The following is a 27,026-nucleotide window of genomic DNA, read 5'->3' as shown; positions in this document are numbered from 1 at the left end:
TTTGGTTGCTACCTTCCCTGTCCTCCTATTAACTCCCCCTAATCTTTTTAACTTCTTCCCACTGGCCTGGACTGAGTCTCTCTGCTGACTCCTCCAATGTCTTCTAACAGCTCTACTCAGGCCATATCTTCCCTGTTTTTCCCATTGGCCTGTTCACACCCCTGTCTTCTTAGCATCTTAGCATCAGAGAAAAGATGGTTCTTAACAAGCTCTCAGACGCCCATTCTGATTTTTTTGAACTTCCATCTACCTATTGTCAAATATTATTCTATTATAATCTTACCTAGCGACAAACACTACCTGTTAGAGACTTTTCACCTTCAACTGCAACAACACACGAGCACATAATAGATTTGAACTAAATGTCAACAGCTCCAAACTAGACTGCAAAAAATACGACTTCAGCAACATAGTAATCAACGCCTGGTATGCACTACCTGACTCTGTGGTTTCTACTCCCAACCCCAAAATCTTTAACCTTAGATTATCTACAGTTGACCTCTCCCCCTTTCTAAGAGGTCTGTAAGGGGCGTGCATAAGCGCACCATTGCCTGGAGCCCATCCTCATTCCCCAGAGATCAGGAATGGCCTATTTCCCGATTTTCGATGGGCCTGATATACCCATTTTTCAACCTCTCCAGGCTTTCTTGGAGCATGGGAGGGCGAAAACACCTTCCCCGCCCCCCCCCCCCCAGAGGCCAAAAACACCCTCCCAAAACCTCAGCATCAAAACCACCCTCCCAAAACCTCAGGAGGGGGGCATTTGCCCAGGTTCGCCTGGTGCACCAGTTGCAGCCCTATCTGGACTGGGACTCACTGCTCACAGTCACTCATGCCCTCATCACTTCGAGGTTCGACTACTGTAATGCTCTCTACATGGGGCTACCTTTGAAAAGTGTTCGGAAACTTCAGATCGTGCAGAATGCAGCTGCGAGAGCAATCATGGGCTTCCCAAGGTATGCCCATGTTACACCAACACTCCGCAGTCTGCATTGGTTGCCAATCAATTTCCGGTCACAATTCAAAGTGTTGGTTATGACCTATAAAGCTCTTCATGGTATCGGACCAGAATATCTCCGGGACTGCCTTCTGCCGCACGAATCCCAGCGACCGGTTAGGTCCCACAGAGTTGGCCTTCTCCAGGTCCCATCGACTAAACAATGTCATCTGGCGGGTCCCAGGAGAAGAGCCTTCTCTGTGGCGGCCCCGACCCTCTGAAACCAGCTCCCCCCAGATATCAGAGTTGCCCCCACCCTCCTTGCCTTTCACAAGCCCCTTAAAACCCACCTCTGTCGTCAGGCATGGGGGAATTGAAATTTCCCTTCCCCCTAGGCTTATAGAATTTATACATGGTATGCTTGTATGTATGAGTGGTTCTTAAAATTGGGGTTCTTAAGATTATTTTTAATATTATATTTGTTTACATTGTCTTTTTATATTGTTGTTAGCCACCCCGAGTCTTCGGAGAGGGGCGGCATACAAATCTAATAAATAAATAAATAAATCAGCCAAAAATCATCTGGCTGTCACACACATGTACGTTGGAGCTGAGCTATGGCAACAGCTTGCTTGCTGGTAGATATGACTCTGCATTCCACCCATGGCACACATGTCATAGGGTCACCATCACAATTTTATTCCATGTAGAGTGAAAAAAAGAGAAAGATGTTTGCTAAACAAGCAGCAACTGATTCTCAGCAACCAGACCAAACAGACTAGCTAATCTTCCTGGTGATGTATCCTTGGATTCCAATCTTTGTTTTATATCTGTACTGGGTGGGTCTATTTTGAAAGATAAAGGAAGGCAGTAATTTGGAGTTAGTCCAGTAATTAGATAGGATACTTATGAATGAAATATGAAACATCTAAATGCAGAGTATTTGGGTGTATCTAGTAGTGACTGGTGTCACGTTGTAAATTGGCAGTGGTTCTTCACTATGGATCAGACGTGCACCAGATGGGACACGAGGCTTTGGGTACACATTTTAAAAAGGCACTTTGACTATATTTATGAGAACAAATGGATGTGGAATGAACTTCCAGATTAATATAGCTGCTCAAGTAATTCCAAGACTAAGCTCCTCACAAAAAGATGAAATTAATATTCCTCACTTATTGATTAAAAGTATACCAACTGCTAAGGGATAAAGATCAGCTGCAACTCTGTACTATATTCCACCACATCAACTCAAAATATGAATTGATTTAATTTAATTTAATTAATAAATAGGTTAAAGGAAATTCTGCTTCCTGAGTGCACTTAAGATTATTTCAGTTAGAGGTTATTCTTGGACTTGATTGGCAATCAAAATGCTGGATTAACTTCCATTCTTAGGATCACAAGTGGGACAGAATTATTTTGATCATTCTCCCCACCCTCAATATTACAATCAGTGGGGTGTGTGTGTGAATAAATCTCTTTACTTTCCATTCTGGAAGAATTCTGATTGGTTTGCTTTGACAATAGGAAAAAAAAAGCCAAACTGAATTCAAATATTACCGTTGCTGTTGAAACTATCTTGTGGGATTTTTTTAAAAAATGGCCTTAATTAGAAGTATTTGGAAAAGCAAATCTGTAAATAGGGAATTTTCATTGCATCGTACGAAGGTCGCCCAGAAAGCAATGAACCACATTTTTTTTTCTCAGCTTACAGTAATGGTACGAATATGAAACTTTAGATATACATTATTTGAATTCTCAGATGTGCATGTGTAAATGTTTCTTCAGACATATAGCGTAGCTGCAGCAGTGTTTCGAAATGGCGTCTGTAAGTGATGTACGTTACATGCAGCGTGAATTGAATTTATCACCGCGGAGAAAGAAACTGTTGGGAACATTCATAAACGTTTGTGTACAGTTTATGGAGAATCTGCAGTCGACAGAAGTACAGTTAATCGCGGAAGACATTTTGAGGGTGACGAAGATGTGATTTGCCCAGTGTAGAAATGGCTTCGAGACGCCCTTGTGTCTCGCTGGAAGAAGGCCATAGAACGGGATGGAGATTATGTGGAAAAATAGGGAATGTAGAAGAAACATCACTCTTTCTTGTGTGTAAGTTTCATTGTGTTCAATAAATAAATGTTGAAGGAAATAATTATGGCGCATTACTTTCTGGACGACCCTCGTCTTTGCACTTAAGGCCTTACCTTTCTCGATTCAACGGCTTAGCTTCTGGGTGGCAGGTTGCCATTGAAGGTGGCAGTTGCCTTATGGGAGAAGGAATAGAAAAATTCAGATCCAAAGATCCCGTCTTTCTGTGCAGAGGCTCCATCTCCATCGCGCCTTGCATTTCACTCTCGATAGGGCACGATCCTGCCCTCCCGTGACTAGAGAGAGAGGACAGTTCAGGTCCAATTGCGCCCTGCAGCATCCCTTCCACTATTGCCATAGGATCATGGGTTGGAGACATGGAGGGAGGAGAGCGGGACTTCTTTTTCGTGGATGCTCCCGCCAGAAGTTTCAAGAGTCCGCTTTTCTTTTCTTTCTGCAATGAGGATCACAGAAACCATTGAAGGTACGATTATGCAGTTGAAGTAAACACCACCACCTGTTTTTAATATCTACCAACATAAAAGCTAAATAGTCTTGCAGCAGTATTTATTATTAACTGTTATTTGTTAATTAAATCTGTATGCCACCCACTCCCGACGGACTCTGTAATGCAGTGGTCCCCAACGTTTTTTCCACCAGGGACCAGTTTCAGCAAGACAATTTTTCTATGGCCCAGTGGGGGTGGAAAGGGGCGTGGTTGGGGGCGGGATTAAGCATGGGGGTGCTGGTCCTCCCCGCCCCTCTTTCCCGCCATCGTCCTGTGGCCGGCAGAACCTGCCTCCCAAGCCCTCTTGCCCAGCGGGAGCTAAGCGCTGGAGGGAGGGGGTGGCGGCATGAGGGCCAGCAGCTGCTGACTCCACGGACCGGTGCAACATGCCCTGTGGCCCGGTACTGGTCCACGGCCCGGTGGTTGGGGACCCCTGCTGTAATGGACCTCTGGGTATGGACCTCTGGGAGTATGCATATGTGATTTTGTGTGTGTGTGTGTATTTACCTTGGTTTGCATATGATACCTCGTCTTACAAACGCCTCATCATACAAACTTTTCGAGATACAAACCCGGGGTTTAAGATTTTTTTGCTTCTTCTTACAAACTATTTTCACCTTACAAACCCACTGCTGTCGCTGGGATGCCCCGCCTCTGGACTTCCGTTGCCAGCGAAGCACCCATTTTTGCACTGCTGGGATTCCCCTGAGGCTCCCCTCCATGGGAAACCCCACATCTGGACTTCCATGTTTTTGTGATGCTGCAGGGGAATCCCAGCAGGGGAATCCCAGCAGCGCAAAAACGGGTGCTTCACTGGCAAAGGAAGTCCGGAGGTGGGAATTCCCAGCGAGGGGAGCCTCAGTGAAATCGCAGCATCGCAAAAACACAGAGGTCCAGAGGTAGGGTTTCGAGGACTTTGGTGTTTTTGCGATGCTGTGATTTCACTGATGCTCCCTTCACTGGGAAACTCCACCTCCGGACTTCCGTTGCCAGCGAAGTGCTTGTTTTTGTGATGCTGTGATTCCCCTGCTGGGATTTCCCTGCAGCATCGCAAAAACACAGAAGCCCGGAGGTGGGGTTTCCTATGGAGGGGAACCTCAGGGGAATCCCAGCAGTGCAAAACGGGAGCTTCAGCTGGCAAAAGGGGTGAATTTTGGGCTTGCACGCATTAATCGCTTTTCCATTGATTCCTATGGGAAACATTGTTTCGTCTTATAAACTTTTCACCTTAAGAACTTCATCCCGGAACCAATTAAGTTTGTAAGACAAGGTATCACTGTACTACAAACCAGGGGTGAAATACCATTGGTTTGGGCATACCCATAGTGGTGGCCACTGGCGATTTAGAAAATCGGTAGTAGCGGCAGCACAAAGCACCACCCACCCACCCACCCGTACATTGCCATTTTCTTGTTTTTAACCCTCTGCGCATGCCCAAAGCCTTCTGTGCATGCACAGAGTGTGATAATGTGCATGCAAAGTGCGTGTATGCAAAGCGTGCACTTCCGAAACGGTAGGGAAGGTAAGTAGATTTCACCGCTGCTACAAACCCAAATATTCATCTAGGGCGGCTGTTGCACCAAAGGATTTTATTTAGGCAGTACAATAAACAAGAAAGCAAGCTACATTTATACATTATCTTTGCAAAGATGGCTGTGTCCTTACGGGCTGTAAATGCGATGTTCAATACTGGAGCTGGTATTACATTTCATTGCAATAAGGACAAATGATTCATCCCAGGGAGGGAATAGGCAACTCTAAACTGCTGAAATTTGAAAAGGCAATAATGTTTGAGTCTACCCATGGGGGAAACAGAACACTGAATGTCTAAGTCCTTGGTGAAACAAGAAATTGGTTGTTCCTACAAGCATGTTGTTTCTCTGCTTATTTCTCTTGCTTCCCTCCTTTTGACTGATCCCAGCACTGGGGCCTTTGTGAGATCAGAACATGAAATCAATGTGTTCTCTCAATGCAACATTTTCCCCTTTCGCCAGATCTTTTAAGTCAGCCTTGACACTATCAACTTTGCCTGATAATAATAGTGTATCATTCTGACTAGCGGACGAGTGGCGTTGTAACTGAATATATAAGCAAGCCCCATGTGGTTTAAGTTTTCTCTAAATATTTATTTTTTGTTAATTTAATTGTTTTTCCAGGAAGCACAATGTGGTCAATGACAGCGGTCAACAACTGGTGGTCCATGAGAAAATTTTGGTGGTCCGCAGAAAAATGATTTGCATTTTTTATATTGCATTAAATCAGGGGTCCTCAAAATATGGCATCTGGGCCGGATACCTTTTATTTTATTTATTCATTTATTTATTTCGTCCAATACACAACAGTACACAATGAAGGTTATAGAGGTTATACTGGAATATTATATTAGAGAAAGAATAGAAGTGAAAATTTAGGAATAGAATATATCAATTAGAGAATAGAAGGATAATATGAGAGTAATATAAGAAGATTAGAATAGAAGAATAGTAGATATGATATAGGAGATATAGGAGAGACAATAGGACAGGGGACGGGAGTCACATTAGTGCACTTATGCACGCCCCTTACTGACCTCTTAGGAACCTGGAGAGGTCAACTGAGGATAGTCTGAGGGTAAAATGTTGTGGGTTAGGGGAAGATACTATAGAGTCCGGTAATGAGTTCCATGCTTCGACAACTCAATTACTAAAGTCGTATTTTTTACAGTCCAATTTGGAGCGGTTAATATTAAGCTTATACGTGCAATGAATGCTTGTGTTGCTGCAGATGATCTCCCTCTTTGGGGTCTTTTTGTGCGAGTGGGAGGGGAACAGAAATTCTGACTTGGGATCTCCTTCAGCCTCCTTGTGAGGGACTTTGGGTGACGGCTGGAAGAAAGCGCCATTGGTGGCAAGGAGCCAGAAGGCCTTGTTCTAGTGGAACTTGTTTCATGGCATGGAACTGGATGACCATGGCAACCTGCTGAGCCTCCAGACACCAGTACCTGGCCTTACACTCCCACAGGTCTTCCATCTGCTTGAAAAATCTATGCTCGTAGTCCTCAGTGAGGTGCTTCTGCTGAGACTCCTTCTCAGTCAGATCCAATTTGAACTTAGCCAGCTGTTTTGCCAACTCTGTGAGGTTTTTTATAATTATTGTAATTATTATTATTATTACTACAAGATAAAACAATGTGCAAAGTCTCAAAGGCTTATTTGAATGGCACAATTACTAACCCTCCGTTTTCCCTCCAATTTTTTCATTTCTTCTATTTATTTATTTTTGGCAAATTCCCCTTAAACCTGTAAGGAAAGGCAGGAGCTTCCTTCTAATCTATTGATAAATTAATCTGGCAAGATATATAAAATATATAATGTTAATTAAGGCAATGTGTTTCACTTATTTATACTCTTGCAGACTTATCAAATAAAATCTTCATTATGTTAAGAAACTAGTACTGTACAGTGGTACCTCTACTAAAGAACTTAATTTGTTCTGTGACCAGGTTCTTAACTAGAAAGGTTTGTAAGTAGGAGCAATTTTTCCCATAGGAATCAATGTAAAAGCAAATAATGTGTGCAAACCTATTAGGAAAGAAATAAAAGCTCGGAATTTGGGTGGAAGGAGGAGGAGGAAGAGGAGGAGGACAGTCGCTGCCGAAGGAAGAAGGTGAAGTGAGGGGAATAAAAAAAATCCAAAACTTTAAGGCTTAAAAAAACACACGAAAAAGAGGGACTCAGAGACGGCGAGGAGGAGCACGCGCCTCCCATACAAATGGCACAAGGATGCCTCCCATACACTGCGCCAGAGAGAGAAACCCAGGGGCAATGGAAGGAAACTGGCCAGGGCTTCGTGCTGCTCTCAAATTTCCAAGGAAATTTTTCCGGGCTTGGGTTCTTAAGTAGAAAATGGTTCTTAAGAAGAGGCAACAAAATCTTGAACACACGTTTCTTATCTAGAAAAGTTCTTAAGTAGAGGCCTTCTTAGGTAGAGGTACCACTGTATATGCAGATGTACAATAATTCACAATTAATCAAGGATAAGTTTAATTATTATTTTCCAGTGTACTTGTCTTGCTGAGCCTTATATCAAATACCAGAATAATACACCTAACCGAGAGAGCACCAAGAACCTCATGGTTTTCTTTTTCATTTTAATTTTCTTATTAAAATTTACAAGCTGCCCGTGGCGGCCAAAGTCTCTATTTAAACGATGGCTTGGATAGAGCCCAACTCCGAGGGATTCTATCTCAATCATATTAAACTACCCATTTATTTCTATATACTGTATTTTATGGAACTGATGTGTCTCCTGCATTGCTATTGCTAAAATTTATCCTGATTTTCAACGGTTGTGAGTCCACTTTTTCCTGCCTAGCAGTATACAGAGTATTCACCAATACAACACTGAAAAAGTGTTATGTTCTTGCTTTTTAAAACTTTGGCAAGTTTACCTAGTTTGGGGTTGGGACAGTCTTAAAACATGCCAGCTGAATTTTGTTTTGTCCTAATTAGATTCAGCTTAATGGGATCCAGACCCAGATGCAGAAAAAGTAATGTCTTAATAATTTTTTGGAACAGAAACAAATATTTAGGCTGATTGGCGAGATCATCTATAAAATGTCAAACTAAGGAAAGCTATTGATTGCCTGTTATTTCAGGATGTCTTCAGGAACCCAAGTAAGAAAGCTCTCCTAGATGTTGTGACTTTTTACCAAGCAAAAATGTTTTCTTATTTATTTTATTTATTTCGTTTGTCAAAACATGAGATAACAGGCAAAAGTATAAACATGGAAATGAACACAGCAAATGGCTATTAATAAATGGAGAGAGACAGGGAGGGTAGGCATGCTGGTGCCCTTATGCGCATCCCTTATAGACCTCTTAGGAATGGGGTGAGGTCCAGAGTAGATAGTTTAAGGTTAAAGTTATGGGGGTTTGAGGATGTAACAGTAGAGCCAGGCAATAGAGCCAGAGTATTCCAGGCATTGACCACTCTGTTGCTAAAGTCATATTTTCTGCAATCTTGTTTGAAGCGATTTACTTTGAGTTTGTATCGATTGTTTGCTCATGTATTATTGTGGTTGAAGCTGAAGAAGTCATTTACTGGTAGGACATTGTAGCAGACTATTTTGTGTACTATGCTTAGGTCAGACCATAGGTGGCATAGTTCACGGTTATCCAAGCCCATAATTTCAAGCCTAGTGGCATATAAGTCCAATCAATCAATCAATCAATCAATCAATCAATCAATCAATCAATCAATCAATAAAAATAAGCTATTCCCTTGTGAGCAGAGCAGTGAAGTACGCTTCTTGTGAGATATTTCTGCACCCTTGATTCTTGATGAATTTTTTATGATTAGTATTGAGATAATTTTCAAAGCACCAGAAGGCAGGACAAGAAGCAATGGATGAAAACTAATTAAGGAAAGAAGCAACCTAGAACAAAGGAGAAATTTCATGACATGAGAACAATAAACCAGTGGAATGGCTTATTTTTAAAACTTGTGGATACTCCATCACTGGAGGCTTTTAAGAGGAGATTGGGCAGCCAATCATCTGAAATGGTACAGGGCAGGGGAACACCGGAAACTGGAAGAGCAGCTCCAGTTGAGCTTCCGATTTCCGGCGTGTACATGCGTGTTGGTCACCTGGTCTTCTGGTTTCTGGCCAGCGTGTATCTGTGGGCCGGAACCCAGAAGAGCAACGGCTGACGGCTGGCCTGCCCTGAGAGATGGCTCTGCATGTCACTTCTGGCACACATGCCATTGGTTCGCCATCATGAGTATAGGGTCTCCTGCTTGAGCAGAGAGTTGGACTAGAACATCTCCAAGTTCCCTTTCAAGTCTGTTATTCTGTTCTCGTAATTACTATGTATAAATAGGAGTAAAAAGCTTGTCTAGTTCTAGTCTTTCAACCTAACCTACATTTAACTTTGATCAGTTAAAGAAAGAATAGCTATTTCTGTAGATGACCAGACTGAGCCTGAGGGAGGGATCAAATGTGTCATCAGTCATGTCTCTGTGCACTCACGAGAGATCTAAGTCCAGTCCAACTTGAATTCCTTTCTTAACTCTCTTCCCTTCTGCTAATAGTCAGTTTCTTGTAGAGAGCTCAAGCTTCGAATAAGTCTTTATACTAATTTGAACCACCTGAATCTCCTGATTTCCGTGGCGCATAATAATTTCTGGTTGATTTTTTCTGGCAATACTTCTACTCATTCAACAATTGGTCAAGTCTTTACGTACATAAGATGGATGTTGCCATCATCCGATAGGAAGAATTAGGGGCCACTGAAACTCAAGCTATCAAGTCATGTGTAATCTTACTAATGACGATTCTTAATAATAATAATAATAATAATAATAATAATAATAATAATAATAATAATAATTTATTAGATTTGAATGGCACCCCTCTCCGAAGACTTGGAGCAGCTCACAACATAACAGCAATACAATATAAATACAAATCTAATGTTAAAAACTTAAAAAAAACTAATTTAAATACATTATTATAAAAAACCTATCTGTTACACAATCATACAGACTCAGTTCGACTGAACATAAACATAATAAAGGACAGCAAAAAAAGGAGGGGAGGAGATTAATCCCCCCACGCCTGGCGGCAAAAGTGAGTCTTCAACATTTTACGGAAGGCGAGGAGGGTAGGGGCAGTTCAAATTTCCGGGGGGAGTTGATTCCAGAGGGCAGGAAACCTATCAGATGTTTGTAGTCAATTATACCATTTGGATTTGCTAGCCTTTGTTGCATACCCAAAATTACATCTTCAGAATTTTGTAATGTACACTGTATTTGGCAACTCAAAAATTAGTATATAAATGAAAGTATAACCAATATATTAGCAAAAACTATGCATCAAAATGCTACCACCTAAAGAAAAAATTGCTACCCTAAATCCATCTTTTCTTTAAGAAAAGCATTAAAATGCCCACAATACATATTTTGGAAGTGTTTGTGAAAATGCCTACGGTTTAACTGCAAATATTTTCTCACCAAAGAGCAAACAGAACATGCAGAAGTTCAGATGAGAAATTTTGTGCACAGCTGACAAAATCATTTTCTGTATCAGAAGTAACGGAAGTATCTTAAGTGAAAGCAGCAAATGAAGCATGCGGAATGACAGAAGTGTCCTCAGTGTGTGTTCCTTCTAACTGGTGGGGTTTGGAAAAAAATGCTGGCCTGCAAAGTACTCTCCAAATTAGAGAGCAAAGCAGTGTGAGCATCCTTGAAATATTAAAATAGGGCTTTGGCTGTCCTTGTGATATAATGGCCATGGTCAGGGGTGGGTTCTAACTTACCTCGCTGCCACTTCACTTCCTTCTGCGCTGGTGTGGCTGTGGATTATGGACGCTTGCGCATGCCCAGTACTAAAAAAATAAATAAAAATTCCAATTCCCCCCTGAAAACAAGATGGTGACGCATGTGCAGTGGCGGAAATTTAGCGCAGAAGAAAGAAAACCTGGGAAAATATCCCCCCACCAAAAAAAAAAAATCCCCCCCAAAAGATGGAGGACTCCACAGACCAGTACTGACCGAACTGGTTCTGTGATGTCATTGTGATGTCACCTGTGGGTTATTACTGCTTTGGGTGAACTGCTCTGAAGCTACCTTTAGCCATGGTATATCAAAACTGCCAGCACCAACCTCACTGTTAGCAGGGAACACTGCAATGGGGCACAGGTATATTTGGGTCCCTCTAGTGCAGTGGTCACCAACTGGCTGTGCATGGACTATGAAAAAATTTGGGTGGTACTCAGAAAAATGATTAGCATTTTTTATATTGCACTAAATCAGGGGTCCCCAAACTATGGCCTCTGGGTCGAATATCTATCTATCTATCTATCTATCTATCTATCTATCTATCTATCTATCTATCTATCTATCTATCTATCTATCTATCTATCTATCTATCTATCTATCTATCTATCTATCTATCTATCCACCTATCCACCTATCCACCTATCTATCTATCTATCTATCTATCTATCTATCTATCTATCTATCTATCTATCTATCTATCTATCTATCTATCTATCCATCCATCCATCCATCCATCCATCCATCCATCCATCTATTAGATTTGTATGCTGCCCCTCTCCGTAGACTCTGTGGGACCTAACTGGTCCCTGGGATTCGTGCGGCAGAAGGCGGTCCCGGAGATATTCTGGTCCAGTGCCATGAAGGGCTTTATAGGTCATAACCAACACTTTGAATTGTGACCGGAAACTGATCGGCAACCAGTGCAGACTGCGGAGTGTTGGTGTGACATGGGTTATGACCTATAAAGCCCTTCATGGCACCGGACCAGATTACCTCAGGGACCGCCTTCTGCTGCACGAATCCCAGCGACCAGTTAGGTCCCACAGAGTGGGTCTTCTCCGGGTCCCGTCAACTAAACAATGTCGTTTGGCGGGACCCAGGGGAAGAGCCTTCTCTGTGGCGGCCCTGGCCCTCTGGAACCAACTCCCCCCAGAGATTAGAATTGCCCCCACCCTCCTTGCCTTTCGTAAGCTGCTTAAAACCCACCTCTGCCGCCAGGCATGGGGGAACCGAGATACACTTTCTCCCTAGGCCTTTAAAATTTTATGCATGGTATGTTTGTATGTATGATTGGTTTTTATATAATGGGTTTTAACTGTTTTTAATATTGGATTATACTGTTTTGTTACTGTTGTTAGCCGCCCCGAGTCTGCGGAGAGGGCGGCATACAAATCCAATTAATAATAATAATAATAATAATAATAATAATAATAATAATAATAATTAGTGGTCCGCAGGATTTAATGGTCCCTGAAGTCTAAAACATTGGTGACGCCTGCTCTAGTAATAACACAACATATGGAAGATTGCAATAGGAATGTAAGAGTGGTAAATGGCAAGAAGCATGAAAGCTAGAAAAAAAGGAATGCTGTATACCTATGACACAAGGTATTGATTGAACCTGGGCTAATTCTTTGAAACAAAATTGATGAATACATATCGGGGAATGAAAATATATTTATTCTTGAAGGGTTAATATCTATATCAAAGATATGAATTGGTATTATTAATTATGTGTAAATGTGAGAGTAGGAATAGTGTTATGATAGCTGAATGCTATACTCCAGTGTATGGTACCACTGGGAACCTAAAAGAGAAAAACAGTTGTACAAACTTTTGCATGCCAATTATCCTTCCATATAGAGAAAAGAACATAGCACTTTTTGGCTGTTTAAAGGTTCTTTTCCATGTGACAAGATGGAAAGAAAAGGACTGTAATGGCATGGCAAAATATTGCTGGAGGAAGGCTGCTGAATGTAGCTAATTTTTTAAATAAAAATACACTGTGACTTGACTGAAGCTGGGATTTGGCACAAACTGCTGGATCCGTGCTGGTCCTTGATCTGTAATAATAAACTAAACTGAAAAGTCCTGGATAGTCCAGCATACAAAAGTCAGGATTGCTTTAGCAGTATGCGCTTTCTCCTTCAGCTGAGATAATAACGCGCACATTATCTGCACACATACAGAGAAGAACAAAAGAAACACATGTGTGCCAAATGTCATAGGGTTGCAGAATGATAATGCTTACCCTGTTAATAATGGTAATAAAAGAATGATCAATGCGTTTGGTGCATTTGAAATATTATTCTGAATAATTTACACGGCCTGCCTAGCAACTCTAGTATTTTCTCGTTCTGATTCTCAAGTAGACTTTGAAGTTATTAAATTTCCTCTCCTCCTACTGTATGGGGAAAAGTGAGCAAATGGGATTATTTCTAGCAATCTAGAAAAACTGGAACCGGAAATTTCTTCACTATAAGAGGGTAATCAAAAAGAAGAATTCTGCTAGAAATCAACAGCTGCCGGATTGGATTTAAATATTCATTTGTGGCATACCACTAATGCTTCTATCAGACACAGAAAATTTAATGTAATTTGCCTTTACTGAAGGCAAATCATGTCAGACTAATCTCAGTGATGTCTTTGACTATGTCACAAAGGTGTTGGATGAAGGTGGTGCCGTGGATATTGCCTACCTGGACTTCAGCAAAGCCTTTGATACGGTTCCACATAAAGAGCTGATAGATAAATTAGTGAAGATTGGACTTAATCCCTGGATAGTTCAATGGATTTTCAGCTGGCTGAAGCGTAGACATCAGAGAGTTATTGTTAATGGCGAGTATTCTGAGCAGAGTCAGGTTACAAGCGGTGTGCCACAAGGGTCTGTTCTGGGTCCTATTCTTTTTAATATGTTTGTGAGTGACATAGGGGAAGGTTTGGTAGGGAAGGTTTGCCTATTTGCCGATGACTCTAAAGTGTTGATATTCCTGCATATTCCTGGAGGCGTCTGTAATATGGTAAATGATTTAGCTTTACTAGATAAATGGTCAAAGCAATGGAAACTGCAGTTTAATGTTTCCAAATGTAAAATAATGCACTTGGGGAAAAGGAATCCTCAATCTGATTATTGTATTGGCAGTTCTGTGTTAGCAAATACTTCAGAAGAAAAGGATTTAGGGGTAGTGATTTCTGACAGTCTCAAAATGGGTGAACAGTGCAGTCAGGCGGTAGGGAAAGCAAGTAGGATGCTTGGCTGCATAGCTAGAGGTATAACAAGCAGGAAGAGGGATTGTGATCCCGATGTATAGAGCGCTGGTGAGACCCCATTTGGAATACTGTGTTCAGTTCTGGAGACCTCACCTACAAAAAGATATTGACAAAATTGAACGGGTCCAAAGACGGGCTACAAGAATGGTGGAAGGTCTTAAACATAAAACGTATCAGAAAAGACTTAATGAACTCAATCTGTATAGTCTGGAGGACAGAAGGAAAAGGGGGGACATGATCGAAACATTTAAATATATTAAAGGGTTAAATAAGGTTCAGGAGGGAAGTGTTTTTAATAGGAAAGTGAACACAAGAACAAGGGGATACAATCTGAAGTTAGTTGGGGGAAAGATCAAAAGCAACATGAGAAAATATTATTTTACTGAAAGAGTAGTAGATCCTTGGAACAAACTTCCAGCAAACGTGGTTGGTAAATCCACAGTAACTGAATTTAATCATGCCTGGGATAAACATATATCCATCCTAAGATAAAATACAAAAAATAGTATAAGGGCAGACTAGATGGATCATGAGGTCTTTTTCTGCCGTCAGACTTCTATGTTTCTATGTTTCTAATTCAAGGGGTTTTTATTGAAAGGATCAAATAATATCCGATTGCATCTTATATGTTTGTACCCTACAATCAAACATTCATATGTTAATTACTATCCTAACATCTTCATATAGAAATACTATACAATGGTTTTAAATTTAACTGTAAATTTAATTTTAAAATATTTTTCTTCCTTTTTTAAGGTTTGTATTTTGAATATTAAAAATCCACGATAAAGAATCGCCTGAATGGGATTGGGATAAATTCTGGAATGGACAAGTGAGATAAGTCCTTTGATGATATTTTTTTAAAAGAACATTCTGAGATGTCCTGTCAATAAATTCAAAGTAGAATTGGGTTCGTTAGCATGAAAGTACATTCTGAAGATTACAAATGTTTAAGGAAAGTTTTTTAAGTATGTTTGAAGAAGAGCTAAAGCTAACAGCAGAAGAGAAACCTGTTTTATTACATAATTTGAAGCATACTATGTATTGACAGTTGGAGTTCATACATTTGACTGAGTTAATTGCCAGCCTGGGAAACAGTCCTCCATTGATTCTATAGATCTTTTGCTGTAATGTTAGGAAAGAAATGGCAGGTAAAATGCTAAGCATGAGATAACTCTTATAGATAAGTGTTTTATGTTCCAAAACCTTCATGGCCACAAAATAAATGAAGTAAAGGATCTACAGCCCAATGTACAACCCAAATGGGAACAAGATCAATAATTTGCTTTAAAGCTAACATTTTAAATTATTTGAATCACTGACTGGACAGTGGGCCTAAACAAGCACAGTGAAATGGCTTTAATTGCCTTGGAGTCTTCCTCGATACTTAATTATGTTTGGTCATTCTTTCTGATGAACTTCTGATATGTTAATTTATATAGAATTTTATTATTCACAGAGTCTTTGTACCTTTATTTGAAAATAAGTCTTCTAGATAAAGACACCCTGACATGACTCTGCAGTTTCTCCCACAAATCCCCAAAACTTTAACCTTAGATTGTCTATTGTTGCTTCACTCTATTGCTAAGAGGTCTATAAAGAGCGTGCATAAGCGTACCAATGTGCCTACCGTCTCTGTCCTAATATTCCCATGAACTCATCTCCATCCATCTATATACATGTTTATACTTTTACTGTAATCTTACATATGCTTGACAAAAATAAATAAACAAAAATAAAATTATAAATTACAAACAGTAGCTGAAAACAATGAAACATCTAATCCAGATTTCGACCTCATCATAATTTATTCCATTTGAAAGACATTTCCAAAATGCTCTACACCCCATAGTTTCTCCATATTGTTTTCTCCATCCTAGAATATCAAACGTGTTCGTATAGCTCCTATTGTATATTCAGCTCCCAGGAAGCACCTCCAGCCAAACATTTCTTAGCCTGAACTAGTTAGTTGCTGATCCCTGTGTAACACTCACAGATTTGCCACTAACTGCCATTAACAGATTTAAAACAATACATTTATAACAGATAAAAAACATGATGCCCGAGATAAAATATAAATCCATTTATGAAAAACCACAGTTGCAGCAATAAACTACGTCAAAGTCCTGGAAAAATGCCTGGAGAAACAGCCAAATCTTCAGAACCTTGCAAAAGTTGAATAGGGTTTTCAGGTCACTATCATTGACAAGTCACTACTCCTGGTCCAGCAAAATGAAATTATTGAATGGAATTTCATGTCCTGTCAAGTCCAGAGCATGGCACTCCAACAAGCTAACCATATGCCATACAGATATTCATAGGTGAGAAATGTATCTTGAATCATATTTGGAAGCTTACCAGAAGGCAGTGAGGCTCATGGAGCAGTCTTTTATCAGCCTACCACTAGAAACACCAAAAACTATCTATACTGTTGAGTTCCAACTGCTCTTTATGGGTAGTCGTATACAGTAATCCACATAAGAATTGATTAAGGCTTGATTAACTGTGAACAAGACCTCCTGGTCCAAGAAGGGGCACAAGAAGGGGAATGAATGAATGAATGAATGAATGAATGAATGAATGAATGAATGAATAAATAAAAGTCTACAGAAAGGGGCGGAATACAAATCTAATAAATAAATAAAATAAATAAATAAATAAAAGTATATCCTCTATACTCATTTTATATTTACTATATGTATACCCAATATAACCCTCATTGTGTAATGGACAAAATCAATCAATCAATCAATCAATCAATCAATTGATACACAAGATGAACTTGTGCAAACTATCAGACTTACAAGGTAGACCACATCAAGAAACTGCTGCATAGGTTTACAACTATTGTTTAATAAAAGGGCTTTAGTAACAGAATCTTGCAGATTTAAATCTATTTTCCCTCCTCCTTCTTTTATTTTCATGTGAATTAGAATAATTCCTGTGACCTTCCTGTAATTCCTGTAACAGACCTTCCCTCTCTCTATCAAGGTCAGCCTTTATATACCCAACACAAAGGCCCCCTAGCGATGTTTGCCACTTGGTCATCACTTATATTTAGTAAGCTACACCCAGTGAAGGGATACCAAAATATTTACTAACACACTATGGGCGTGGCTTATGCAGGATGCCCTGCATTTTCTTTCGACATCTTTCAGTGCAAATTGGATTCTCTGGAGTGCACCTTCAGTTTTATTACCCTACTGCGTTCCCCCCTGTCCAGGCAGTAGCCCACCCCTGGCTACACCACTAGTTGCCTTTCCTGTATTTCATACTGTATAATAGAAATAAAGCTTACAACTGTGCCGACTCACTTGCCGTTTTATGTATTCAATAGAACGGTATGATTTCTTTCTGGAGTAAAAACTGTGGGGCTTCTAAAATTATAAAGCTGAAGGATGGGAACAATCTCCTAGACTATTGAAGGCAAATCTTTTTTGATTTGCGTGGCAAAATAGGGGCCAGAGCAGGGGGTCGTGGCCCTGCCGCTCCCAGCTTGTGATGGCCACCTGTTTTTTGCTCTCCCCAGGCTTCAGAGCCTTTCTAAGAGCCTGTGGAAGATAAAAATGGCCTTTCCCACCCCGCCAGAGGCCATCCAGAGGCAGAAAATGGCCCATTTGCCAACTTCCACTTAAACCGGAAAGGCCAGGGTTTTTGTGCTCTCTTCAAGCTCCAGAGCCTTTCTAGGAGTCTGGAGAGGGTGAAAACAGCCTTCTCCACCCCGCTGGAAGCCATCTGGAGGCCAGAAATGGTCCATTTCAAGTTGGGGAACAGGTCTCCAGCGGGAGAGGCAGTTTTCACCCTCCCCAGGCTCCTAGACAGGCTCTGGAACTTGGGGAGAGCAAAAATGGGACCTCCCTACTCAGCTCTGGAGCTTGGGGAGAGCAAAAAAATGGGCTTTTCTTACTCCATCCGGCCCAGAAGGCCCGAAAATCAACTGGCTGGCACACGCATGTACGCTGGACCTGAGCTTGTGTGCCGACCAATATGGCTCCACGTACTACTTGTGGTACGTGTGTCATAGGTTCGCCATCACAGTCTTAGACTCACTATAATTTCTCAAGATTCTTAGATTTTGAAGGCATCGGTTTAGTTATTTACTATAGAGTGATATTCTTAGTTTGTACAGCCTGATGCACCAAATGAAACATATTAAAATGTATGTTTTTTAAAAATCACAATATTATGCTCCTTGCAAATATTGTTTTGCTGCCAAATCAGTATGCAAAATATGAATCGAAGACAAGCATATTCTTCAAAAGAAGAAGACAAGCAGATCACATTGGGAGTTCTCACCATGGGTGTTCCCAGAGTAAAGTATGTCTGGTTCTGTGCTGAACTTTGATTCTGTAACCTATTTCTGAGACAAAGATGGGTGTGGGAAAGAGCTACAGAATGATACACTGTACAATTTACATTATAAGATTAAAATAGTTTGGTTTTATATAATATCCAATTCTTCATTTCTGTTTAAATGCAACCTTTCAGGAATTTTAGCAAAGGCTCCGTTTAGCAAACATAGAATCCTACAAATGTTCTTTACCTAATATTCCATGGAGACTAAACAGCAACTACTTAAACAATAAAAGTGTGAAATTTCCAGATATGTCAAATTTCTAATGAATCATGTGACTATTTCTGAACCAGCCAGATCAGCCTTTTGGCAAAGGGAAAGCTGTGGGCCACATGCACCGAACAGAACCCCATCTGTACATTAAAAGGAAATTGAACTTTAGCAGTTAAATCAAGCTTTTATCATTGCAGAACAAAATTTGGCAGTGCTACATTTCTATAGTTAAGAATAAATTAGAAATGAGGGGAATCTATGTCTGCAGCTGCATGCTATTTTGCTTTTTTTCTTTTACTATTTTCTGGATCTAAAAAGCATATTCCTAAATGTACTAAGACCAAAAAAATACAGGAACTATAATCAATATACTAAACTGAAATAAAATTGCATCTTGAACTAATTTAATGTTAAACATCCAAAACACTCAAATTTCTGAATGATAGTCCAAGATGTAGTTTATGAACAAAAGGAAATATTTATTTATGATGTTAGGTCCAAGACATTAGCATAACAGTATAACAGAGTTCGAAGGGATCTTGGAGGTCTTCTAGTCCAGTTCTAGTTACTACTAGAGCAGGAGGTTGGACTAGAGGTTAGACCCTCTACCATTCAAGACAAATGGCTGTCTTCTTAAAAACTTCTGAGGAAGATGAGCCAGGCCCCTCGGGATACCCTGGGCCAGTGGAGTTGCCAGCTGATGCAGAGAGTGAGAGTGATATAGAAATAGACCTGGATGAACCTGAGGAACCACCAGAAGGGACAGATATGTCAATGGGGGATCGATCCGAGTCAGAGGATGAAGGGGACATAAGAGTGGATGAGCCACTCTTAGATACTAGATTCAGGAGGTTACAAAGCAGACAACAACACTTGTATGGTAAAAGGAAGTAATTTGTAGTTTTACCTCTAGGGGGTTTGTTGACTAGCAGGTGTAAAAGAGAAGGATCTTGGGAAATTCTGGGTGGAGTTTTAACGTTTATTTCATGGACGCTGTGTTAGATTTGGGGTTCTAGAAAATGCTCCCCTAAATACCTGATTTCTGCTCTGCAAAGGCCTTCTGCTATAAGCTGCCTGACTGTCAGAATGTGGTGAGCTGAATTTTATACCTGAATTTTATTGCCTGTCTTATCTTGCTGGAATGCTAATTAGCCCTGAAACTGGGGTCTTTCCCAGTAGCTTATTTGATAACTTCTCAGCAGAGAAATCTATTCCATGAACTCTTAAAGACTGAATTCTGCTTGGAAATGTTACTTTTTCAAATAAAGAGTGTAATTATAAGCTTAAATCGTGGGTTTCATCTGTTTGTTTCAATCTGAAAAGCCCGGGATAGTACACATGTCATTTCCCCCCTCCTTTAGCATTCTTACTTCCATGATTCTAGTCTACTATTTCTTTGATATTAGTGTAATTCTTGTCCCGTGGTTAGTTGCCCAGCTGAGTTTCAGCCTTGGGGAAGGTTGTTTCACCCTCTGGACCCTTTAGGGAAGTTTCCCTGAAGCCATGGAGTGCAAAAAAATACCCAACCAGCAAACCGGAAGTTCAGAAAACAGACTTCCGGTATGCCCATTATGCAAACCGGAAGTCTGTTTTTCTGAACTTCTGGTTTGCCTGTTTGGCCAGTTTTTCACTGTCCCAGGTTTCAATGAGGCCTGTGGACATGCGTGGGAACGGAGGGTGGATTGTGCACATGCACAGGGGCCAATGTTCCCTCTAATTTTTTTTTCTGTGTGGGCGGAAAAGTATAGTGTCTGAGTGTTTCTTTCTCTCTCACTCTTTCTTTCTATCTCTCTTGCTTTCTTTCTCTTCTCTCTCTTGCTATCTCTCTCCCCCCTTTCTCTCTGTCTCTTTCTCACTTACTTTCTCTCTCCCTCTCTCTCTCTCTGTCAGCGAGGGGGCTGCGAGAGTGCTTTCTCCGAGCGCTTCAGGAACGCCTGCCCTGCCTCTACTGCAGCCCCCTTGCTGAAAATCCGGGATGAAAGCGCTCCCAGCACAGGGGCTGCGAGAGGGGCGAGGCAGTCATTCCCGAAGCGTGCGGAGAAAACCCTCTCTTGCAGCCCCCTGGCTGGGAGCGCAGATGAGAAGAAGGAGGAGAAACCGCAGCCACCGCCGCGGGAGAAGTCGCGCCCCAAGGCAGGAGGCGGTGGAGGAGGAGAGGGAGCGGATCGGGCGGGCGGGGGCAGCGCCGAGAGGCCAGGGGCGTGAGGGGGGCCGGAGGAACCGTGGGGAGGCAGGGGCGGCCCCGGCTCCCTTTCCTTCTACTGCCAGTGCCTCCCCGCCCCCACACACCCCCTGCGGGCTGGCAGGGGGATGGGGAGCGCGCGCCCACGGAAAAGGGTGCGCGGGGGGGGGTATTTTGGGGCGCGTGCCTGTGCACAGGCTCCAGCTTATGGGGAACGCTGACAGGGGCAGCACTAGCCTATACCTTTGGCCATCTAAATAAATTTCCCCCAAATTTCTGTGCTGTTCTTTCTATCGTCCACGGGATTCTGAATTATGAATGCCTGACTAATCTTTCACTTGGGCTACCCTTATGAGCACCACATCATTCCTTTGTTCATACAAACATCTATAGAAATACATTAAGAGGATTAAATATTAGATCAATTAGTGGTTTGACACAGGGCTTTGTTACAGTTCCGTTCCTACTTCAAGAACAGAACATAAGGAACATTACCAATTTCTGGTGTGGGTGACTTTTCTTCGTAGATGGCATTCAGGTCTATTTTTTCTTTCTATCCTTAGCAGGCGTCTGTCAGTGGCTACTTAGAGTGGATCAAGTAAAGTGAAAGTGAATCCAGACAAGGTGGAGGAACTAGAGATGGGGTGGGGATTTCATTCAGCTGGAAGGCTCAATCCATGCTATTTTGAGAAACTGTAGATTTGTGTTCATTGGATAAAATCCTACTATATATATCATTCCAAAAAAGAAGCTTGTCTTGAAACTACTAGGACCCAGTCAATGGCAGCCCACTATTATGAAATTCCTTCACCTAGTCTATTTAGACTGTCCCTTCTATATCATATATAAATGAATAATAATAAACAAAAACTTTAGCTTTCCCCATATGGTTCTGTTATTTTTATTCTACTATTTGTCTTTTCGTGGCAGTGTTATACTTTCTTGCCTTCAGGTCTCTTCTGTATTTTTATTACTGCACTACTTATTATTTTAATAAAAGATGTTTCCACAACATTTGCTATGTCATCGTTGGGGTGACATGGCCCGCTGTGATCCAACTTGTGGGAGTGTTGCTATAAATAAAAATAAATGTAAAATATATAAATAAATATACTTTTGTGTGAAATCGGCATGCTTTCATCTGAGGGGTAGCAGCTGCTCAATAGCTGTGGCTAATTTAATTATTATTTTATTAAACTTCTAGCCTATTTTTCCTCTAGTAGATCTGAGCAACTGGTATAAACCCGTGTCTCTGAATAATTTCTAAGGCCAGGCTGGATTAAATTGTAGCTGCTGAACACCTCTATGACTATATAGTGGGCGGCATGCAAATCCAATTAATAAATAATAAAATAAATAAATATAAAGGGCTTCTCTATGGTGGTACCTAGCCTGTGGGAAGCCTCCTCGCCCACCAGGATTCCAGAAGATGTAGCAAACAGAAACGCCATAAACAGGCTTTACAGTGTTTCTGTTTGCCTTCCTTGAAAATTTTGGTGGAGAGTTGATTATTTTTACTTATCATCTTTTATTGTTTTCTTTAACTGATTTTTTTTTGCTTTTATGTTTAGTTAGCTGCCCAGCAATAAGATATAAATTTGCAAAATAAATATGTAAGTACATTTGTAGGTCATCCCAGAGAAGAATTGACGTTATTTACTAACTGGTAAAAAAGAAGAATCACTACACTATTTTAAGCATAATGTATAGGACAGAAATTATGCACGAATCAATAATTCCTTAAGTCCATATGGTAATTCTACCCTACATTAAACATTTTGAACAGATTTTACTATTGGCTTAGAGCAGTGATGGCGAACCTATGACACGCGTGTCAGCACTGACACGCGTAGCCGTTTTTGGTGACACGCGGCTGCTCCCGAATCTCCCCTCTACTCTGCTGCTGAGAGTCTGGCGGTGGCAAGGAAGAAAGCCAGGGGGCGGGGAGGAAAGCACCCTATGGCAGAGCAGCAGCAGTTCCTCTCCCTGAAGGCAAGAAAGAAATTGGCCAATTGCAGGCCCGCTTTCCTCCCCGCCCCCTGGCTTTCCTCCTCCTCCTCCTCCAGACGCTAAGCTGCAGACCGTATTGGTCCCTTCAGTGCCGCTTTTTTGCTTCTTCACCGCCCCGTGAGAAGCCTGGAAGCCCTGCAAGAGCGGCTGGAGGGGACCGTAAGCAAGCCATCAGGACCCCCGCACACTAACTTGCTGACGGCCATGCCGTCCCGGATCGTGGGGAGGGGAGCTCTTCTCCCGCCAAGTGACGGCGAGGCCCTCCCAATGCTTGCCCGCCCAGACCCCGCACTTGGAGCCGGGGCGACGGGCCTAGCCTCAGCTTACTTGGCCCCAGCGCGGCCGAAGCGTGGGGCGGAGTAGGCGGCGGCTGCTTCAGGCCCGCCCCCGAGCTGAGCTTCCTTTGGCTTCCTTCGAGGCAAAACTGCAAAGCTCACCTGCTGCCTCGAAGGAAGCCAAAGGAAACTCAGCTCAATGAGGATCGGCTGTTGGTCTCTTCAAGCTGCTGCCACCCACTGCGGAGATCCCTTCGCCCGAACAGAGGCGGCGGCGGGTTCAAGGGACCAACAGCCGGTCCTTTTTGGGGCTGCGTTGTTGCAGTGTCTGAGGCCGCCGCCTCAGCCTCCAGGCGAAGGGATCTCCGCAGTGGGCGACAGCGGCAGGTTTAAGGGACCAACAGCCGGTCCTTTTCGGGGCTGCGTTGTTGCAGCCTCCGAGGCCACCCACCGAGGAGATCCCTTCGCCTGGAGGCGGAGGCAGCGGCGGCCTCAGACGCTGCAACAACACAGCCTCGAAAAGGACCGGCTGTTGGTCCCTTGAACCCCCCGCCACCGCCTCTGTTTAGGGCCCCCCCCCGCCCAGGAAAGAGTTGCAGCAGGAAAGCAGCGCATTTGAAAAGCGTGCTGCTTTCCCGTAAAGCCGGCTTTCCTGGCTGGCACAGGGCTTTCCCGGGCAGCTGGCTTGAACCTTGTGCCGGTTAGCAAAGCCGTCTGCCCGCCGGAGACGTGGAGAGAAAGAAGGGAAAAAGAGGGAGGGAAAGAGGAGAGGAAAGAAGGAGGGAAGGGAGAGAAAAGTGAATGAGAAGGAGAGAGAAAGGGAGGAAGAGGGGAAGGAAGGAAGAGATAAAGGAGAAGAGGAAGATGAAAAATGAGAGGAGGAGGAAGAGGAGGAAAAGGAGAGGAAGAGGAGGAGGAAAAGGAGAGGAGGAGAAAGCGGAAGAGGAGAAGGAGAAGGAAGAGCAGGAGAAGGAGAACCAGAAGGAAATGGAGGAGATGAAGAGGAGGAGAAAAAGGAGAGGAGGAGGAAGAAGAGGAGAAAAAGGAGAGGTGGAAGAGGGGGGAAAGGAGATGAAGAGGAGGAGAAAAAGGAGAGGAGGAGGAGGAAGAGGAGGAGGAGAAAGAAAAGCAGGAGAGGAAGAGGAGGAGAAAAAGGAGAGGAGGAGGAAAAGGAGAGGAAGAGGAGGAGCAAAAGGAGAGGAGGAGGAAGAGAAGGAGGAGGAGAAAGAAAAGGAGAAGAGGAAGAGGAAAAATGAGAGGAGGAGGAAGAGGAGGAAAAGGAGAGGAAGAGGAGGAGAAAAAGGAGAGGAGAGGAAGAGAAGGAGGAGAAAGAAAAGCAGGAGAGGAAGAGGAGGAGAAAAAGGAGAGGAGAGGAAGAGGAGTGGAGGAGGAAGAGAAGGAGGAGGAGAAAGAAAAACAGGAGAGGAAGAGTAGGAGAAGAGTAAGGGAGAGGGAGGGGAAGAGGGGAAGGAAGGAAAGGAGAGAAAGAGAAAAAAGTGGAAGGAAGAGAGAAGGAAAGAAAGGAACAGAGAGAGGGGGAGAGAGAGAGAGCAAGAAAGAAAGAGTGAGTGATGAGAGAGGAAGGAAGTGAGTGAGAGAGAGTGAGAGTGGTTTTTTCTCAAGGTGACACACCACCTGAGTTATGCTCGGGTTTTTGGCAAATTTTGACACACCAAGTTCAAAAGGTTGCCCATCACTGGCTTAGAGGAACAAATTGTATTTTGAAATAGATGGCTTTTAACTAACTTGGGTATATTTTAGGCGTCAGAAAATTACAAAGATGCTTTGTCACTGATGAAGGATTCATAAGCTGTATGTAGCTACAGCGCCATATGCTTTGGGAAAGTTTAATCAGAATTCTTATCAGAAGTCAGGATTTTTTTTTAAATCCGAAAAAGAATAATTAGATGTTTAAACATTTCCAATGTGATTTGCTTCATCAGATTAATGAAGTCCTGGAACATTATCATTTTGTTCAAGTCAGTAGTTACACCTGACATGAAAACAATAGCTAAATCATTTATCAAAGAAACTGTCAGAAGAAAAATAGATTGATATCAAATCATAACATGTTGGTAATTAACAGATAATATTCCCGTTAAAGAGCAAATTATATTTTGTGTTTGTAACCCATATTACACTGCTGCAGATTGGTTTATGATAATACACCAAAGAAATGTATATATCATTAAATCCTTTTTATAAAAAAATATAAAAATATTGCAGGTTCTTTTTGTTCCTTGTGCTTAACATTGTAATACTAAATTATCCACACCCATAATTATTCTATTATTTCAACTTGAAATTGTTTTAACTTCTCAAAAGGTGGCTTGAAACTTGGAGGTTTCAGAAATAGTGTTGGGCAAACCCAACGAAGTTTGGGTTTGGCGAACTTACCCGAACTTGGTGGCAGAGTTCGGGTAAGTTCGCCGAACCCAAACACTTCTGGAAATAAAGTCACGCACCAGGAAGAAGTCTCCCTGTCATCAAAGCTCTGCCCCCGGAATCCCATCGTGGGATTCCCCACCTCCTTTTGTTTGCAGCGCCGCTGCGGCGTCCTTTTCCGTAAAAATATTTTTTTTTTTTACGGAAAAGGACGCCACAACGGCGCTGCAAACAAAAGGAGGTGGGGAATCCCACGATGGGATTCCGGGGGCGGAGCTTTGATGACACGGAGACTTCATCCTGGCACGTGGCTTTATTTCGGCCTACCAGTTCTCCAAACTATGCAAAATTTCTGCTACCGGTTCTCCAGAATTGGTCAAAACCTGCTGAAACCCACCTCTGACTCCAGAGGGTAGCAGACAACAGGAAGGCCTGGAGGAACATTGTCCATGGGGTTGCGATGGGTCGGACATGACTTCGCAACTAACAACAACAAATGCTTTAAACTGGCAATTTATATTTTTTAAAAAATTAAAAAATATATTTTTTAATATGGCCCCAAAAACAGAAGAAGAAAGAACGAAAGTTCCATCCAGAAATCCATAATCTCTTCGGAGAGGGGCGGCATACAAATCTAAGTAATAAATAAATAAATAAATAAATAAATAAATAATCTTTAGCAATGAAACTAAACAGAACAAAAATGCTCCAGTCTACCTAGCAGTTCAAAAGCATGCAAATGTGAGTAGATTAATAACTACCACTTTGGTGAGAAAGTAACCGCATTCCATTCCATACGCCTTTGGCATATAACTATGGTGGCCACATGATCACAGAAAATGTGTTTGCATAATGCTGGTTCCCTCGGCCAAGAAAAGCGGTGAGCCCTGCATCCTGGAGTTGGACACAACTGGACAGGGAGCCTTTACCAACAAATTTATGACTAATAAGGAGGAACGCTTTTACACACACACTTAGATTTTTGCTCCAATACTGTATTTTTAAACAGTGGTTAATCATGAAGTTCTGCAAGTAGTTTTTAATAGACAGAATTCATCACTTATGCAGGAGAGTTACAACATGTGTAAACTCTAAATGAAAACAAAATGCAGCATGTTTAGATCAGCTTGGTACTAACCTTCACTGCACTGACACTGAAAGACTCTTCTGAAAGTGAATCCCATATGCCTGCACCTTTAGTGAATCAATCACATATTCATATTTAACCCTGTCCTGTTTTACTGAAGCATTCAAGTGCAATTTTTTGAAAGAACCAGATATGTTTACAGTACTATTAAAACAGCCTCAAACATTCACGTGTCAATGTTTTAATATGCCACTGACTCTAAGACCCCAAGGCTATGTGATATTTAACATCTTCAGTCTAATTAATCCATTTTGGCTGATCTTGGATATATGGCAAACGACTATTTGATACTTATTTTGTATACATGAGCTATCAAATTTACAGCACTTAA

General features: G+C 41.9%; 2 protein-coding genes across 2 annotated transcripts in view; both read right to left on the bottom strand.

Annotated features, from left to right (window-relative positions):
• The window catches only part of SH3RF3 (SH3 domain containing ring finger 3), a 306,125-nt gene that overhangs the window by 3,708 nt on the left and 275,391 nt on the right, over nucleotides 1–27,026 (bottom strand). The window contains exon 9 of the mRNA XM_070751126.1: nucleotides 3,148–3,485. Coding sequence (XP_070607227.1) covers nucleotides 3,148–3,485 — 338 coding nt within the window. The remainder of the gene's footprint in view (nucleotides 1–3,147; nucleotides 3,486–27,026) is intronic.
• LOC139166905 (uncharacterized) overlaps nucleotides 1–27,026 on the bottom strand; it is a 984,072-nt gene that overhangs the window by 871,217 nt on the left and 85,829 nt on the right. The gene's annotated exons all lie outside the window — the stretch shown is intronic.

Source organism: Erythrolamprus reginae, chromosome 4 (assembly GCF_031021105.1).
Source record: "Erythrolamprus reginae isolate rEryReg1 chromosome 4, rEryReg1.hap1, whole genome shotgun sequence".
In the NCBI taxonomy this organism is placed as follows: domain Eukaryota; kingdom Metazoa; phylum Chordata; class Lepidosauria; order Squamata; family Dipsadidae; genus Erythrolamprus; species Erythrolamprus reginae.
This window is presented reverse-complemented; position numbering and strand designations above follow the sequence as displayed.